Genomic DNA, 18612 nt, shown 5'->3' on the forward strand with positions numbered 1-18612 from the left:
GGAAAATTCTCCATTCAGTTCCTTCTCAGGGCACTATTTCAGCTATGTCCTCATTTGTATTGCAGTAACAGGAATGATCCTCACAGATCTATATTTTAGACTCATAAAATATATATAATGTCTGTATTCCAAAGCAGTCTCCAGACTGGACTGAACAACACTTCAGTAAAGCACGTGGTTCAGCAGAATCGTTTGTGGCAGGGAATTGTTAGGAGTCAGAATGGCCCAGTCAGGTTTTAAGCAGGAGAAGGACGTTGTTCATCTTCCTAAGCTGTTCGACAGCTGAGATATCAAGCTAAGTAACTTACCTAAACTCATGCAGACTGAGAATTCAGTTCAGGTTCCTGGGCTGTCAGTGAAAGTGTCTGTCAAACTGCCTCTGTATAAGGTCTCTAATAAGTAACTTTACCTGTCCCTCCCCTCAAACAGAATACATTGCTCATCCTTCCAGCAGTTGTTTACTTCTTCACTGACGAAGCTGCTGAAATGGTCTTCTAGACTCAGTGAGGTGTTTGTTTTGGTTTTGTAAGCATCATCTTTTAAAAAAAAAAACAAACTGAAGAGTTACAACAAATAATTTCTCATCTTGAATTTCCTCTGCTGCCCTGAGTCTGAAAGCCTTTGTTCTCCCAGGCATACTCTCCTAAAATTACCCACCTGTCTTGAGAGGCACTGTTTTCAGTTCACTGATATGCCTGAGATCATTGTGCAATCGTGTCTTTGTTGTGACCTTTTTTCTGTAATGTAGACACCTCAGACTATGTTGAGGTAGATTTTACATTGCTTGTGTATTTGTTTAAACAGATTTGCAATGTTCCACAATGTCAGGATACCTAAAGAAAACATACTGAATATAGCTGGAGATGTCACAGCTGAGGGGAGGTACTCAAGTTCAGTCAAGGTATGAATCAAGGTTTTGTTTCATTAATACAGTTCGTTAAATATACAAAGGTATAAGTAAGCTAAGAGAGAGAGAATGAGCCTCTCATGTTGGGAAGCACTAGATACCTGGACTTCAATAAGGCTGTTGACAGTTTCACATGAGATAGTCAGAATGCTGGTTTTTTTAATTGCCTTTCAGAGATGTCTCAACTCACCTTACTGATTTTACTGACTTCTTCCTCTTTGTGCTACCCCACTGATCCCAAAGTAGTTTAGAGAAACTACTTTGAGTCTGGCCTGCATGCCTTATCTGAATGTGTCAAGGAACAAAGTCGGCCAGTCCTCTGGGCTTCTGATCATGCTACCAGAGTTGTATCTTCATGGGGGATGTAGATGAAATGTTAGCCTCGCCATTCAGTCTGTGTCTTTTATTCATTCAGGATGTTAAAGAGCATTTTAGAGCAGCTCTGGGATCCTTGTCCACTGGCAGAATTGTGATCACAGCAGTTTCCATGGCCAATTTAAAGCTTGCCTTATCAATAGCCATTCGCTTCTCAGCAGCTCGCCGTCAGTTTGGACCAACTGATGATGAAGAAATACCTGTTCTTGAGTACCAAACACAGGTAAATACTTTGGAATTCACATCTACAGACTTTTATATAATGAAACTCAGATTCAGAACTACTGCAGATCAAAATAGTGACACGGAAGTTAGTGAAATTGAAGGTGTCTGTGTCATCTGAAGTGTCATTCTAGTGCAGCTGTGGGGGTTCATTCCAACTCAGGACCTGCTCCTGGCATGATCAGGCTTTTGACATAAGTTCTTGGAAGAGCAAAACCCAAAATATTAATGTTTCTCTGAAGTACCTAGACACATTTGTCTTCTGAAATAGTAGCCTTTTCAGAGAAAGACTGTCTTCTATGCACACGTGAAAGTCCTGCAGATGTAGAAACTAGTATTTGTTTAGAAATGTCAATGCCTCTTTTGCTGCTATGCTAATTTTCTCTTTTTTAGCCTTTATGCTTTAAAAGTATAGAAATCAATGACATTCATTGTGGTGAAGTCTCAAGCTAGCACTAGTTTTGAGAGGAATATAACCAATGTTTTTCTGCAGATTATGAAGATGAAAAACACGTTTTGCTCTGAAAAAATAGAACAAGAGTATGTAGGATGACTGGGAAATAGAGAAAACTCGGATCTGCTGAATGAGAAAGGTTAATATATAAGACATGCTGAAAATAAACCTGCCCAGTTTGTCCTTGCAAAGAGGGTGCTTTTTCCAGGTTTGCACTTAGTCTTGCAACTTTGAAAGATTTCATGGGTTTCTACAAACAGGCAAAAGCTGCCTTCTTTCCACCTCTTCTGAATAAGCCAGGGTCTGCATCCAACTATTCTTCAAGTCTCTCAATTTTTCTCAGTTTTGGCTTGTTCTGTGGGCTCTACTTGCTGAACCTCTCATTCCCTTCTTGCTGCACCACAAAAGCTTCCTCCAGCAGTTTCGCTTTTCCTTCATGCGCTCTGAGTTGCATGTAGCAGCAAAGATGCTTTTTTCTCTGCTTCCCAGCCCTGTTTTTTTTTCACAGAATGCAACCAGCACTAATGTACCTTCAGCAACGAACAAGCAAGTGAAGCAGTTACAACCTCTGTCATGTTGGTACTGAAGAAACACATGAATCATCACTGGTCCTGGCATGCCAGACATTGTATAAACACAGGGCAAAAATATGTCATTGGTCCCCAGAGCTTCAGTGAACTTTTGCACTGGTTTAACAGAATGTTTATCACAAATTCATAAAATGCATGAACTAGAATAACGCAACTGTAACTTTTGTATAGAGTAGTTACACTTGTTTATAGATGTTTATAGTCATGTTTATAGATGGTTATCGTTAAGTTCTCTTCTCCGTCAAACAGTTTTCCAATTTGAACAAAGTAAAAACGAATGGGTTGGTTCAATATTATGGTAGTTACATGTATATAACTGTAAAAATATACATCAATATGCGATCAAATCTATTTAATTTTTATTCTAGCAATGGCGTCTTCTTCCTTATCTGGCTGCCACTTATGCCTTAGATTATTTCTCCAAATCCCTGTTTGAGAACTTTGTAGAATTTTATGCAGGCTTATTGACAAAGCAAAGGAGTCAGAGACAGGTGAGATATTTACACATTTCTTCTTCACTGAGTTCTTACTATAGTGAACTGGAAATTGTTAAATGAAGGACCTACTTAGAAGTCTTAGGCCATCTTACAATTAAGAATGCTAGAGCAAGGTCTCAGAAATATGGGACATACAAAGTAATGATTAAAGTTGCATTCAGAAAAGCATCCAAATTAGTTTTGATGAAGTGGTTGAAGTTTTATTGATTTCTGTGGGATTGTCCTGGTTTCAGCTGGGATAGAGTTAATTTTCTTCCTAGTAGCTGGTACAGTGCTGTGTTTTGGATTTAGGATGAGAATAATGTTGATAACACACTGATGTTTTAGTTGTTGCTGAGTAGTGCTTACACTGGTCAAGGACTTCTCAGCTTCCCATGCCCTGCCAGCGAGATGCTGGGAGGGGGCACAGCCAGGACAGCTGACCCAAACTGGCCAAAGGGCTGTTCCATACCATATGCTGTCATGCTCAGTATAGAAACTGGGGGGAGTTGGCGGGGGGGCAGCGATCTCTGCTTGGGGATGGGCTGGGCATCCGTCAGTGGGTGGTGAGCAATTGCATTGTGCACCACTTATTTTGTGTATTCTTTTATCATCATCCTTATTATTATTATTAATTATTTTCTCTTCCTCTGCTGTCCTATTAAACTGTTTTTATCTCATCCCACAGGTTTTACTTTTTTTGCTGAATCTCTCCCCAGTCCCACCGGGGGCAGGGAGGGTGAGCAAGCAGCTGTGTGGTGCTTAGTTGCTGACTGGGGTTAAACCATGACAGGGATTTAAGGTTATGCCCCCTTGCAGAATTGTTTATCGTAAATATATGATGATAATGCAAATTCAGCTTATAACTGTTGTAAATGATACTGCAGGGGGCATATATCAAAGGCTTTCTGAAATGATACTATTCTTAATTCCTGCACAGAGTCTGTTAGTCTGGCTTGATTTTGCAATTCATTTTCATGAATTAGGATAAATATTTTTGGAAAAAAAGTTAAGACTTTTGAGTCTTAATGCTGAATTTTTCATCCACAATGAGACCATTGGAAGTCACCCCGTTACAGAGGAAATAGTTTGATCTATCTGTCTCTGTGCAAGGACTGATTCTCAGTCAAAATAAATTCAGTATGGGGGTTTTATAGCATATAAATGTTATTTATTTTTAAAAATTTTGACAATATTAATTGTTAGGGCCTACACACTGGCTATGTATTGCTCAGATCTCACTTAAACACTCACGCTTTTTTCAGCTAAAGTAAAGCTCGTGAAAGATTTGTGTACTAATGGCTGGATATTCTAATTTCTCCTCTTTGCACAAACTACAGAAGAATGTGTTTGATTATTTTAATCTGATATTTTATCTCTGGAGATCTCCAGTGCAGTCACTAATCTTAGGCAAAACAGTGGCTATCAGAAAAAAAGAAATCGTGATAGAAAAAAGTCTGATTATTGACAATGTTAAGAATGTAATCCTTATGAATTCCTTTTGTTCTACAGGAGATCTTAAAAAACAAACAAAGAAACAAACAAAACCAACCAGGGAGTTACTCTTAAACAAGCTTTGGTAGTATCAACCCACTATCTCCAGAAACTGGAATTCCAAACACATTTTCAAAGAAGGGCCAACAGAGTTAGTGTAAATGCAGGCTACTGTGATTATCTGGATTGCAAGCGCTGAACTATCCCATGCCATGCCATATCAGCTGGCACCTCTGAGCTAAAATGTACCCGTGTGTCCATTACCTGGCACAAATTATTGCTGTCCCATATAAGAAAGTTAGTGCTCAAGGTTTTTCAGTTGTGACAGGGTTTTTCTGTGGCAGCAAAAAATATGCTCTGCCCTTACACAAATCTCAGAAAATTTTATGTATGTATTGCCAGTTACTCTTTTCTTCATTATAAAGCAGTACACATAGCTATGGCTTTAACTGGTCACAAACTTACTTTGTGTAAAAGATATTACTCACTTGTAACTTGTTTTTCACAAAGGCTGATTTGGAACACGAGATTCATGCCTTATCTGCTGCCAGCAAACCACTGTCTTCTTGGACTGCTCAGCAGGCAGCCCAGGAGTGCCGAGAAGCTTGTGGAGGACATGGTTACCTTGCCAGTAAGTTACAGACTACTGCATACACTGATCAGAAAGAGAATGGTTATGTTGATGTGTTCTTTGACTGTTGTTGTGTCATGGTGTCCGAATTTTAGCAACATGTGATTCAGTCTCAGTTCCAAAAATAAAGACGCGGACTTTATAGATGAAAATTCCCCTTGTAAGATGAATGCCACACTTTTCTAAAATCTTTCCGGTATATTCATTTTCACAAGCTAAACAGTGAGCTTTCAAGCTTATCTGTTGGTAACAATACCTACATATACAGGAACAGAGAACTCTTGCAGTTTGTCACAGAATAATTATTTAATCCCTCCTAGCTTCCACAAAGCTAATATATTAAATATTAATGCAATATATTAAATTGTGTACTTGTTCTTTTTAAGTTAATCGTCTGGGTGAAATCCGAAATGACAATGATCCAAACTGCACATATGAGGGAGATAACAACGTCCTGCTTCAGCAAACCAGCAACTACTTAATGAGCTGGATGAATAGCATAAGAGGTAAGTTTTCATTGTGGAATCCTATGCTGGACCCAACAGTGTGTAGCTAATGGCATTAGGAGGTAATTTCATACTGAAAGCAATTGACAGTCATTTAATCATTTTGTAGAGCATAAATAATGTGCTACAGACTCCATCATATGATACATTCACGACACACAGATATTTGCTGCAAGAAATATTCTTTCTCGTAAGTCTTGCAGAAGCTAGCTAGATGTTTTGCCATCTCTAATCAAGTTAAGTAGTATCTTACTCCCTGAGAAGTGCAGTTTAGTTCAACAGAACTACAGCTAAAGTCGTTGTAAGTCTGGGTACCCTCTGCTCATTGTACTTAAAAAAATTCATATCACCTAACTTGGTAGCAATATCCATGAGTACATTTTGTAGTTCTCTAGATTTTGTTTCAATTTTCTAGCATCTTACAGAACTGGAAAACTCAGCAGTAGAAGTTGAATCTTACGGGGCTCATAGGCAGTGGTGTCAGGTTTTTCAGCACTTGTCTCCCAGTCCCCATTTGGCTGGACTAGGCCATAATAAAATAAATATTATGGCCTAATTGCATCTGGCCTATCAAGTGTATGCATGGCTTTGTAATAGGCTTTTAGTTCCAAAGAGCCTGATTTCTTCTCTCATAAATAATTTTTATTTTCTTTGGTATTTCAGATAAAGCTCCTTTTGAATCCCCTTTTGGAACAATAAATGTTTTGCAAGACTACCATCATATCCTTGGCTGGAAATTCACAGCCATTAGTGTTGAAGATTGCATGGACTCCTCAGGTAGCCTTCTGCTGTTGTTAAACTGATTCTGGAATCTTAAATTCCTTTCCAGAGGAAAGGATCCAGAGATTTGAGATTCAACTTCTGCTACGTATTAGATATTTGTCATGTTACTATTTGCTGGCTTTCTTTGTATCATATGCATTTCAATTTACTAAGAACATAGTTTGCATTTCAAAATATGTCCTATTGTCCCCAGCCTCAATTCTGGAACAGAGGATAGCATCAGATTTTTTTTTTTCTTTTCATTTTTCTTCCTCTAAAATATCACTTGTGATCTAGTTTTTTTGTCATTGTATTATTGTTTTCAAGTGAAACTGTTGTAACGGGCATTGATTGCCACTACCTTATATCACTAAATATCTTATTTTAGAAAACCATACAAGGGATTTAGAAATACATTAAAAAGGCTTTAAGTGTGTCTGCTTTAGACAGTTGCTTTTGGTTGCATAGAGAAAAATGAGTACTGGAGAAAGAAAATTCCATGCAGTTTTCCTGGCTTACTCTGCTATAACCAAATCAAGTATGACATGAGATGCCATTCCCACTTTTCTATCACTGTGAGCCCAGATTGGCCCTTGGAGGCAAAAATTAACAAAGAAATGAGCATATAATGAGATGGTGACAGGGCATTGAGCAAAAGTGAATCTGTGAAACTGAGAACATACTGGGGGAAGAAACTCCAGTCTTAATATATAAGGGGCAATCGAGTTGATTCCTGAAATTCACTAACCACTTCAGTGCTCAAATAATTGCAAAAAAGCTGAACTTCGGATAGTGATGCATGGTACCAAGTGAGATAGTATCATAATAGCTATGGGGTAATTCTGAATAACTGCAAAATACAAAGGCTTATGAGAAAAAGACTGGTTCAAAACAACTGCTTGCTTTCTTCTTTGTTGTATGTCTCCAACTTGTGAAATCCAGCAGAGCACAAACTGATACCTAAGCACATGTTCTCTGCTCTCTTGTAACACCTACTGAACCAGGCCATAGTTTTAAAAATGTCTGAATCTGTTTATTGTTCCATTCTGTTAGAAACTGGACTGTTAATTTAGGTGCCTAACTTTAGGCAGCATGTGAACACTCACAATTGCCTAAATAATATTCTACATTAAATCTTAAGTTAAAATACAAGCAAGCAGGGTTCATACAAGGACTTTATGCTGAAGTACTTTTTTCCTTAATAGTTCCAGGTTGCCCTAAAAATATAACACGCTTATGTACAAAGCAGGTCATTCAAATGCGATTACTTTCAGCCACCTTTGCGATGTTAGAAGTTATGTGCTTCCACAAAAAGTGGACTGTCTTCTGTTCTTGTATTCTCAGAAGAGACTGAGTACCTTGCAGACCTAAGTCTTCATATGGGAAGAAAATATCAAGCTAAAAAAATTTGATTGAGTCAGAAGTCTAAATTGAGCTGTGGTTATACCTTGTCTTTTATCTTGGGGTCTGTTTGAACCAGTGTGTGGTCAGGCATGGTATGTCTTCACTGTACAGTTACAATCTGACTGTCTTACCCAGGTGTTATTTATTGCATCTACAGTAATGGGCAAAGTGTCTTGTTAATGGATTGATTAATTAACACTTTCACTTTTCATCTCGGGTAACAAAAACTGAGACTGCAGTAGAATCTGCATTTGACTTCTTGCGTTATAAATGTGAATGTTAAGAATTTGGGTTTTCTCTTTTTCAAAGTTCCTTTAGCAGCATATAAATGGCTGGTTTGCTACCTGCTCCGAGAAAGTGACCTAAAGCTGAGCAAGGAGAAGCAGTCTGGGCGAAGTGATTTTGAGGCGAAAAACAACTGTCAGGTAATACTTATTCAGCTTTCTTATTTTATTTACTTATTTTCATCCAAGTTTGTCAGATCCTGCTAGTTTTATCCTCTTGTGTCATGAAGTACAATTACCTCAAGCATAAAGCAGCAAGTCAAATAACTAATAAAATGTAATACCTGTCCACGTGCATTGTATTGAACATGATAGCAGGAGGACAGTTACCATCAGCAGAAGTCTTCCAGGATACATTTCCCTTCAGAAAAGTTGCAGGCACGTGCTGGGTGACGTCTGTAATTTTGATAGCACAACTTCTGAAGACTAAATCTACTACTATTAAATCTACTGCAGCATCTGATTATTACATCTCCATCTGCTCTTGTAGCCAAATACATACTGTAGGAAAGAATCTTGCTCTGGCGGGTAGGTAAACTAGATGACCTAATAGGTCTTTTCCATCTCTAATTTCTATAGTGCAAAGTACTCATGAAAGATACCAGACTGACAGCATTGGAACCTGAAAAGGAAACATTGACAATCTACATATAGCAGATCCACTCTCTCACCAGAGAGTTTCAACAGCTAGGAATGGCTTAACTCCAAATTTCAGTGTATATCCCCAAGCTTCCCAAATTCTTCCGTTACCTCCATGAGAAAAACTGGCTTGCATCCAAGGAAAGAATACTTGTCATTTGTCACTGAGGAGAGGGGTCTGTTCCCTGAAGATGGCCAGTGTCATTCACCTTATCTGCAAAGCTCATTAAAGAACATCAGGAGGGAGTATTCAGCTCTGCACCTAGAAAGAGCCAGCCTAGCTTCAACAGGGGATGGTCTGTGTGAAACCACTGGTAGAGTGGAGGAAATCTTTCCTGTTTTTACCCTGGAAGCAGCTTATTAGAGAAACTCTTCAGGGTCAAATTCAGAATGGGAATTGCCAGAAATTCAAGTCTGATTGCCTGTCAGTTGGCCAGCTCTTGGGAGGCTGGTGCCGGGGCCAGTGTGTTAGAGAAAATGGTTTGCTCAGAAGTATGAAGGCTCTCTTCTCTTTTGTGGTCAAATGTGCTAAAATTTAAAGATACTTAGGCACACAACTGCTTTTGAGATAGGCATTGATATACATTAGGTCATTAAGTTTTCTTTTCTCCCTACAATTCATCTTTAGGACAGCGGGATTTTTTTTATTTTAAATGGCACGCCTCAAAAACATCTGAAAATGATTTACAAGCTGTGCTTTAAAGATGTGAACATATTTGATTTAAAACTTTCTGGGCGTGAAGAAGCACTTTTCTGTCAGCCCAGTGGCTGACTAATATATAATATTTGTTCTTGCTATGGGAGATCTGGAAGAGATTCCTAGCCTATCCCTAGGTTATTTTGGTTTGGGGATAGCTTGATAGAAACAATACAGAAGTGCAAGCAAAGGTAAAGAAGGACATAGAATTACAGGGGAGAAGAACAGGGAATTAATGCTTCATTTGCGATGTTAAGATTTATTTCATTCTGACTAGGGAATTGACATTCATATCTGAAAAAGTCCATCTAGTAAGGGGACTAAACCATCTAGTAAGGACTCCCTAAACCTGCAGAGAATAGATGTGTATTTTGCAGTTCATACTTGTATCTGAGCTTGGACGTAAGTATGCCACTGAACAGCTATCAAGAGAGAGACAGTGATCTTTGGAATATGCCTTTTTAAAATGCCACAGTGGATTTAAATGCAAGCATGATCCAGGTATTTAAAAGAAAAAAAGGAAAACTAATCAACTAATTCTAAATGAAAAAAAAACACCTTGAACAATTGGGCTAAAAACAGACACCAGTTTACAACATTGCAGCAAATCAGCCACAGCAGCAATGGTTTCATATTCTCCTTCTGTTCACCAACTAGAATGTTTTCAGTCAGCAGTCTATTTCATGGTAGGACATATGCCATGATACAGCAAAGGTGACGTATATAAAAGTAGACAAGTGTTCCTGTTTGAGTACAATCACTTAAGGTTTTATACTCTGTATTAACAGTAACTGGTGACTTGCCTTTCTGATCAGATAGTTGGCAAGGATTAGTTGGATAATTCTTTCAAAACATATTGCAATCTATTGCAATCTATTGCAATCCACAAACAGAATCCACTCATGCTAACATGATCAGATTTTTTGTTTTCAGTAGGTTACTGAACCACTTTGAAGATTTTATCCTCTTTATAAAACTGAATAATATTAAATAAATGTAAACCTGCCTTTATCTTATTAGAGTTATATGGGTTTATTAATGATCCTAAAGTCAGCAGACCTGGTTTTGCGTGGTCTTATCTCTGATGTAGCTACTTGATCCCGTACAGTCTGGGTGCAATTGCCAAATTACACTGGTAACAGGCATGCAATCTGCGCTCCCTTTGGATTGGTATAAGAGAGTACCCAAACTGGAACACAGTGGACAATTAGGATCTTATTTCTAAGAGGCATTTCATGACTAACCTTTGCAAAGACATTGTAGAAAGAGTTTTCTCCTAGATTTTCTTCTTAGACTTTCTTTAATCTCAAGCTAGATCAGCAGATCTAAATCAACAAATCTCCACTAACTTCACAGAGCAATGCCATTTTGCGCCAGCTGAGGATCGGTTCCTCCTGAGTATTTTGTTACTCAGTGTCCTTCTTTTCTTTTTCCTAAGGTGTACTACTGTCGATCGTTAGCCATTGCTTTTATTGAACAAACAGTCTTACAAAGGTATCATGACTACACTCACGATCCCAGCATACCATCTACTCTGCAGCCAGTGCTTAAGAATCTCAGTGCTCTGTATGGACTCTGGTCTTTGAGTAAACACCTGGCTGTGCTCTACCAAGGTGAGATCAGCTCCCTGAATATACTGTGCATGTCACTTTATAAAAGTCATAACTTGGCAGGGGGAGGGAATCCTAATTAGGATTTAGATTAGAGCATTTTCTTATTGCCTGTGTAATATATAACAATCATTCTGGACAAAATTTTCAGGAGCAGGAATGTGGAGCGACAAATTAACCCAAAAGACTCTCTTAGCTCAGAGATGATGGAGGGCTCACAAGTTTTGCTGTGGACCAGTGCTTGGGGGAAAGGATGGGGGATAGGCAGCAAGATGCTGCAGTGTGGCTTGTTAATGCAGAAGGCTCCAAATGTCTTAGATTAACGGTTTTGCAGTCAATTCATTCATGAAAGACAGTCAATCCAATTACACAGGAGCATCTATTTAGTCTCTTGAATACTGAACTGCTAAATTTCTTCATAAAAGGATTGTATCAGTATAATCTTAACTGGTATAAGCTTCTTTGTGAATGTATTTGCAGGTGGCTATGCTTCAGGTGAACAAGCTGGTAGACTTATTCAGGATGCTATTCTGGAGCTCTGCTACCGGGTAAGCCTTCAATATTGTTTGTTGTGATTAAATAATAATATAGCACAGAAATACTAAAAAAAGAGATATATCAGTTATTCTGTACTTCAAGGGGTAAATTAGCAGGATATTGCATTAATAGTTTCTGAATAACTTTCTGTAAAGTTTAGTAACTCATTGACTGTGAATCTAGTCCTAGTTTATTTACCAAAAAAATGAAAAACAATATATGTTACAAAATAACACTCTATCATTTGTGGCCTTGCAATCTTAATTGGAAAGCCAGTGTAATACTGCAGTCCAGTTCTATTTATTTCATTATTGTGTTAGCTCATTAATTTTTTTTCTCAACACAAAAGCTTTTCAAACTGGATTATATTTTTTGCAGGTAAGCAAAATTTCAAAGAAGAATCTGGATATTATGTTTTTAAAGTTAAACAATATGTGTTTTTATGTGTGTAAACAGTACCATCTTGGTTAAAATGTGTTTTAAAACCCATAAGCAAAGGAGGAAAACATTTAAAATACAGTCTGTTTTGGCAGTTACCCTGGGAGGAAAAAGGCAGAATAAATCTAGACTCCTTATTGTGGATATCTTTTAAGTTACCAATAGCTGGTACTTTATGAAAATAATCTTTATGCTGCTCTGTAGTTCACAGGTAGCCATAGAAAACTGCAGAAGTTGCCAAATGTATGTCTTTTGTTTTTAAACAGTTGAAAGATGATGCAGTTGCCCTGGTTGATGTCTTTGCTCCTCCTGACTTCATTCTCAACTCTCCCATTGGTAAAGCTAATGGAGAGGTAAGGAAATCCATTTTAAAATTTTTAAGTTTAATCATTAAGAAGGGTATTGCCTGTAAATTGCCACAACATATTCAAGACACTTCACAGCTACAAAAGCAAAGGAAGACACTTGATCAGTGGAAAGTACCAGACAAATTGATGTCAGCAGAAAATGACATTTTGCATTTGCTGGAGATACACTTCAATGCGAAACTCATACAGAATTGCCCTAGTTTGCTCTTGTGGGCATCTGTGCTGCTGAATAAAAAAAAATAAATTATACCATCTCCTAAGATTCCTTAAGGAGTAACATGTCTTTACTATATAGCTTAATACCTTGAAGAGATAGTAAGGTGGTTTTCTTCTCTGCCTAGGACTTCTGCTGCCTTTATTGATATTCACCCAGTTTGTGTGATGTGCATATAAATGGTGTAGAAATTACTTCTTTCTTTTAATTCTTCATAAAATTTTTCTTTTAATAAGAGAAAGGAAAATTTAAAACTTGTTCCAGTTAAAAATTATATCAAAAACGGCACAATTCTTTAAGAATTCTGTTTATTCACTGGGAATTCTAGGATATGACAGAGTATTTTGTACTAACCAGTGCAAGGTACAGCATTACTCAAGGGATCTGAGTAATCTTAATACAGACTTGAAGCATGCTGTTTTGTTAGCACTTCTCCTTGCTTTAATGAATATGTAAGCCATCCTTGTTAAGGCTGAGAGATATATTTTTGTATGGTCTAAATTACACAAAGCAAGAGTTGAATCAAGAGCATAAAAATGGCCATACTGGATCCAGTTCACAGAATACTCTGTAACTGACAGTGGCCAAGGAGAACACTGAATGAAACAGATGAAATATGAAGGTGTTCTTTCCCTGGTGTCTCAATTGTTGGCAGTTGGTGGTTTAAGAGATACCTCATGCCATAGGTTGTATTTATATCATTCTGTTTAATAGCCACAGATGTATCTATCCTCCAGTCATTTTTCCCATCCGTTTTCAAATTCAGCTGTCTTTTCGCTTCCATGACACCATAATTTCCATAATTTAATTATGAGTATTGTGAAAAAATACTTCCTAGTCCCAGTCCTTATACATTTACTATCTGTGGGGGCCTTTTCATTCCTCTGACAGGCCTTGTTTTTCTTCTCTATATCTTTCCTGGTTCTGCCACGTCCTTTCTGAGGTGTCGTAACCAGACCTACAAGCAGGATTCAGGATGTGGGTGCACCATGGATTTGGCTATACTAGGTCATGGTCCCTCTCTGCTTTTTTTTTCCCCGACATATTTAAAGAGCTGTATTTCATTCCAAAGTCTCAGCAAACCAAAATTCTTGCTTACTAGCCAACCCTACTCAGCAGGGCCAAGCTGTGGGATAACTATTATGTAGAGACTAGTGTCACAGTACACTGGTTTGGTCTAGTGTGGATAGACCCTGTAGAGAATCACTAGAGCCTGGGGAGACTGCCAGGAAGTTTGACAGGATTGCTGAGTCAAGTGTCCTCAATGCTTTTCAATATTCTCTGTCTGTGTCTTCGTGTCTAAAGTTGTCCATCGTTCCCATGGTGATCAAGCAATACAGAAGGCAGTCCAGATGTTTCTAACAAGACGCTGACCTAACAGAATGATTACTTTGGTAACACAGTCTCTACACATAAAGGAGGAAGGGCTAGCTCTACATATCCAGCCATCTCAACAAGAGGACTATAATCATCACTGGAAACTTTGTTTCCGTTTCTGTAGATTTTTGAGGATTAATTTAATGAAAGAGGTCGTGGGAGGGAAGCTCCAAAGGGAACTGTAAGAGAAGGAACATCATCTGTAAGAATGTTAAGAATATCTGTATTGGCCAAAAGCCCATTTTCACCCATTATTCTGTCTCTAACAGAAGCTGTGAGCAGATGCTATAGACAGGAATATAAGATATGGTGCAAGTACCCAGTGATCTGTTCCTAGAATACTACCCCTTTCTAGCAGGTAGCTGGAGATTTCTTATCAGCAGTTGATAAAGCTGTCATGTAATGGATTTGGCTAGCTCCTCTTTGGCTAGCTCTTAGCTCACACAACTACAGAAGCCACAGAGGCTTATTAATATTAGAGATTAATATTAGAGATTAATGTTAGGAATATAATATGTGAGACATGCAGATAGGACTCTCAACACTACTGACTTCCTCATGTACTAAATATTTGGTAAGGTTTCTGTACATTCATTGAGTCATATTGAGAAAATAATTTCAAGGAGTGATATCCAACCCATGTTCTGCAGGATTCAGAAAGGTTTTCTGAACTGCCTCTAAGTCTGTGGTTTTCAACTTGTGTAAATATTTTCAACTGAAATTTGAAAAAGGCTGCCAATCCCTCACTCAAAGAAAATACTTAATAAAGCTCCTTGTCTCCTGGCTGTCTGTATTTAATTCTCTATTCATTGCTATCTTTGCAACTTCTAAAAACCAATGCAAACATTTTGGTAAAAATTACAGTATGGTAAAGAATAGATTATCCAAGCATAACAGGAAAATGAATTTAATTCAGGATAACCTGTGTTGTACTGCAGTGGAGTGCCTTGCACCACAAGCCATAGATCTTAATCGGAGTGGAAGAAAAGTTTCCAAATTTGTTATGGGCAGCTTTAAGCACTAAATAAGAATTCAGATTGTCTTTAAAAGAAACTTTGATGGTGTTGACATCATTTCCCCGTAGAAGCTTTCACAGTCTCAGCTTAAGTATGTGAAATTATCGCCACATTTATTTCAAGATTAATTAAAAATTGTTAGACAATATTAAATCAAACTTGGAATGGAATAAAAAGTTAACACTAGCCCATGTGATCAAGGTAAAAATATATTCAATATTAAATATATTGTATTTCAATATTTATTTAAATCATCACAAATATACAGGGCCAAGCCATCTTTTGATGTAGACGAAAGGCTTTTCACTTTACATAACTGACTGCTTTTATACTACCTTAATATTGTATTATACTGTACTCCAACTTACTGCTGAAAATACGGCCTTCCTTTCCTCATCTTTCTAGAACATTAATTAAAGTTTTAAGCTTCAGTTAATTATGAACTGCCAAATATTGCTAAAATTATACTTTTGCCGAATTTACTTCCCCTGTACTTTTTCTAACCGTTCCACATAAAATTGCAAATTAATGAAGATAATGAATTAACATTCTGCTTATGAGAGAGGAATTTCTTATGCTCAGATCGAACAGTTCACATCTGGGAGAGAAGTTATGATACTTTCCAGAAATGTGTTGAAATAAAGGTAAAAACAGACATGCACGAGTGCTTTCAGACACAGTTTTCAGGTTTGGACAGAGCAAAGATTAGCTTAATATAACCTTGTTTCCAAATTTCTACCTTTGATAACACAACTCAGGTCAAGTTGAAGACAAGAAATTATACAGGTTACTGGTTTCCTGCTCTTACGCCAAGGATGATCTAAATGATTTACACAGATACCTGATGTTTACAGTACTTTGAAATTTTGTGCTTTATCTTTGTGTTTGTTCTTGTCTGTACTTAATTATTCACATTTGTTCTCTAGAAATTCAATCACAATCTCATTTCAACTAATAAGTTAGATAATTTATCTTGCAGAAGTTTTCTTTGGTTTATTTTCTGTATGAATTAATCCTTTTTTATTATTATTTTGCAGTTATATAAAAATATGTGGGCAGAGATCCTTCAAGGCAGGAAAGCTCTGAACAGACCTTCATGGTGGGCAGAATTTTGTATTAATAAACCTGTTATAGGCAGGCTGAGGTCAAGATTGTAAACCAAACAACTTCTAAGAGGCTGGATGGGCCTGAGATGGATACCATATTTCAAACATCAGGAGGAAATGAGACCATATGTCAAACACTGAAAATGAAAGAGATTTTCATAGAGAAGTGCCAAGTTTTGAAATAACTTTGAAATCAAGTCCAGCTTGGTCTCAGGGACTGTTAACAAAATAATGACAGGAGCAAGAGCAACACATCTGGACACTATTCATATTTACTCAATTAAGTACAAAAAAATGAAGATTCATTATGATCACTGCTTTGCAAAGTTTCTATGCAAGAAATGTTCCAATCAGTCTCTTGACTTTACTGTCATATTACAGAAGTTAAATAATTAAAAAACGTTTCCCACCAGGGATTATGAATAAGCTGAACAAAAGCAAAATAAAGGAGATTTTGAAGAAAAAAGAAAAAAGACATCAAGAACACCAACAGTGATAAACCTGTATTAAGGGATGGGAATCGTTTCCAACAGCCCCTTTGAAGTCTGTGAAGCTGTTCTGATATACTTCGTATGCCTCTGTGTTAAACTACTTGATCACTCTTTCAATGCAGGAGAGGATTGGGATTTTAGATAATCTGTGTTTGAATTGTGTATAACTCTGTAGATAAAATTAATTGAAAACAACTCATTTATACATCTTTTTGAAAAAAAATTATGGTAATGTAAACTTGTAAGTCTTATATATGTTCTTAGTTGGTTATAACGTTTTCAGTACTGCAAAACCAGTATCAAGCCTGGGATACATTGACAGACATAGAAACTGCATCTGTGTTTTAAGTCAGAATATACTCGAATTATTGTAAATGTGGTCTTATAAGTACATACGACAGTGGTAGGCATTATTGAACATATTAGGATATTTCTCTTTCAGCTGTACTATCAAATATTTTTATTCACAAATGAAAGAGACACGTAACAAAGCTGAAAATTCAGAATATTTTATGTTTTAGATATGCTGTGAAGAAGATTATTTTTTTCCTTTATTGTATCTATGTACTGAAGTACTGTTAAAACCTAATTCCTGTTGCCCTTACTGTTTTGAGCAATCCTGTCAAGCCAAAGAGATGATTTTGTAAGTTAAAAAATTGAGTATTATTGATGGCTAATCAGGGATGACGTATGGCTTGGGCTATTAAATAAATGCAATTTCAGTACTGGAATGTTGAATTCTACTTGAGCAGAATCAGACCCTTGTCCTTGTGGGGTTTTATAATTTCATCTATTGTTGCAGTGTCAATATATGAAAGTTTGTAAGTCTTTACAGACTGCCACAATGTGACCAAGGAGTTCTGTAGAGGCTTCTTTGATTCCACCTAAATCTGACACAGATCAGGAAACATTTCGTGGCTGGAGAATGTATTGAAAGCCCAACATTAAAAAAATTTCTCAGAGTACCTCAAGGTACATTTATTTACTAACAAGATTTTTTTTTCAAGTTTTTGTTCGTATTTTTCAGGGCAGTTTGTCAGGGAATCTGGGGACTCCCAAGTGTGTAATAACGCAAGTACAACTTAGTACGGGCCAGACAGAAGCTTTATTAACTATGATCATAGTGAGAGAACATTCGGAGAGCATCTCCCCCTCTGCTCCCCTATTCTCAGCCAACTGATGGCAAAGAACCAACCTATATACCATTTCAGAAAAAAGAAAGAAAGAGGTGAGGAAAAGCAATCATTTCAGTGTTAACAAAGCCAGGTATCCATCCCTGGAGGCATGGACTCCTTAGGCAGGTTGCTAACTGCCACAGTTCTACGGAATCAAACAGTAAATAATATGACTATATGAAGAGATGGCTCTTCGTGGAGCCTGTAGTAGTGGCACAACCTGTGTTACCTTAGCTCAGAAGTGGGAAGCTGGAAACAATCACAGGCTGTTAGCTTTTAGTCAAAAGGAATGTGCTTTCAGTAAAGATAACTTGGTAGCCAAACCTCTACATCTTAAATATTAGTAATTCTACCACCACAAGTTCAAGGTCAATTAAAGATGCTCACCCTCAAGACACTTCAGTAAAAAAAAAAAAAAAAACCAACAAGCAAACGAACAAAAATGTTGTTTATAGTCCCATTGGAAAAATGGATAAAAACTATCTTGTTAAACCTTACCTGTATTTTATTTTCTGAACTTCATTTTCCTTGCCAGAGATAGTGAGTGGTGCCTGTGTTTTTTCTGCCTCTATTCTTTCTTCTTTTCTAATGAGGTACCATAATTCAGGATGTCCCAATAGAAGCTCTTTGGCTAGCTATTGAACTGTACAAAACAGTCAAAAGTTGAGCCTTCTTTGCTGAAAAAAAACAACCAGTAAAAAGTATTTGTTTTCTTTGAACTGTTTTGCCTCTTTTAATGATGTCCAATAGGTGGCATCATCCCATGGAAAAAAAATAGATCAATACAGCTAAATACCTATCATTAGATAGTATGGAATCATGGAGTCTCATGATTATCT

The 18612-nt window shown here is 37.3% G+C and overlaps 1 protein-coding gene across 4 annotated transcripts in view; it reads left to right on the plus strand.

Annotated features, from left to right (window-relative positions):
- Positions 1–17329, plus strand: part of ACOX3 (acyl-CoA oxidase 3, pristanoyl) — a 35039-nt gene extending 17710 nt beyond the window's left edge. For all 4 annotated transcript variants that reach the window (XM_087737086.1, XM_087737087.1, XM_087737085.1 and 1 more), the window contains exons 8-18: positions 805–901; positions 1323–1505; positions 2917–3039; positions 5029–5149; positions 5536–5655; positions 6319–6432; positions 8131–8246; positions 10880–11054; positions 11532–11599; positions 12293–12379; positions 16039–17329. In XM_087737086.1, coding sequence (XP_087593212.1) covers positions 805–901; positions 1323–1505; positions 2917–3039; positions 5029–5149; positions 5536–5655; positions 6319–6432; positions 8131–8246; positions 10880–11054; positions 11532–11599; positions 12293–12379; positions 16039–16158 — 1324 coding nt within the window. In that variant the 3' untranslated portion in view covers positions 16159–17329. The remainder of the gene's footprint in view (positions 1–804; positions 902–1322; positions 1506–2916; positions 3040–5028; positions 5150–5535; positions 5656–6318; positions 6433–8130; positions 8247–10879; positions 11055–11531; positions 11600–12292; positions 12380–16038) is intronic.
- The last annotated feature ends 1283 nt before the right edge of the window (positions 17330–18612 follow it).

This window comes from Nipponia nippon, unplaced genomic scaffold (assembly GCF_047370975.1).
Source record: "Nipponia nippon isolate SJK-2023a ecotype South Korea unplaced genomic scaffold, ASM4737097v1 scaffold_6, whole genome shotgun sequence".
Classification (NCBI taxonomy): domain Eukaryota; kingdom Metazoa; phylum Chordata; class Aves; order Pelecaniformes; family Threskiornithidae; genus Nipponia; species Nipponia nippon.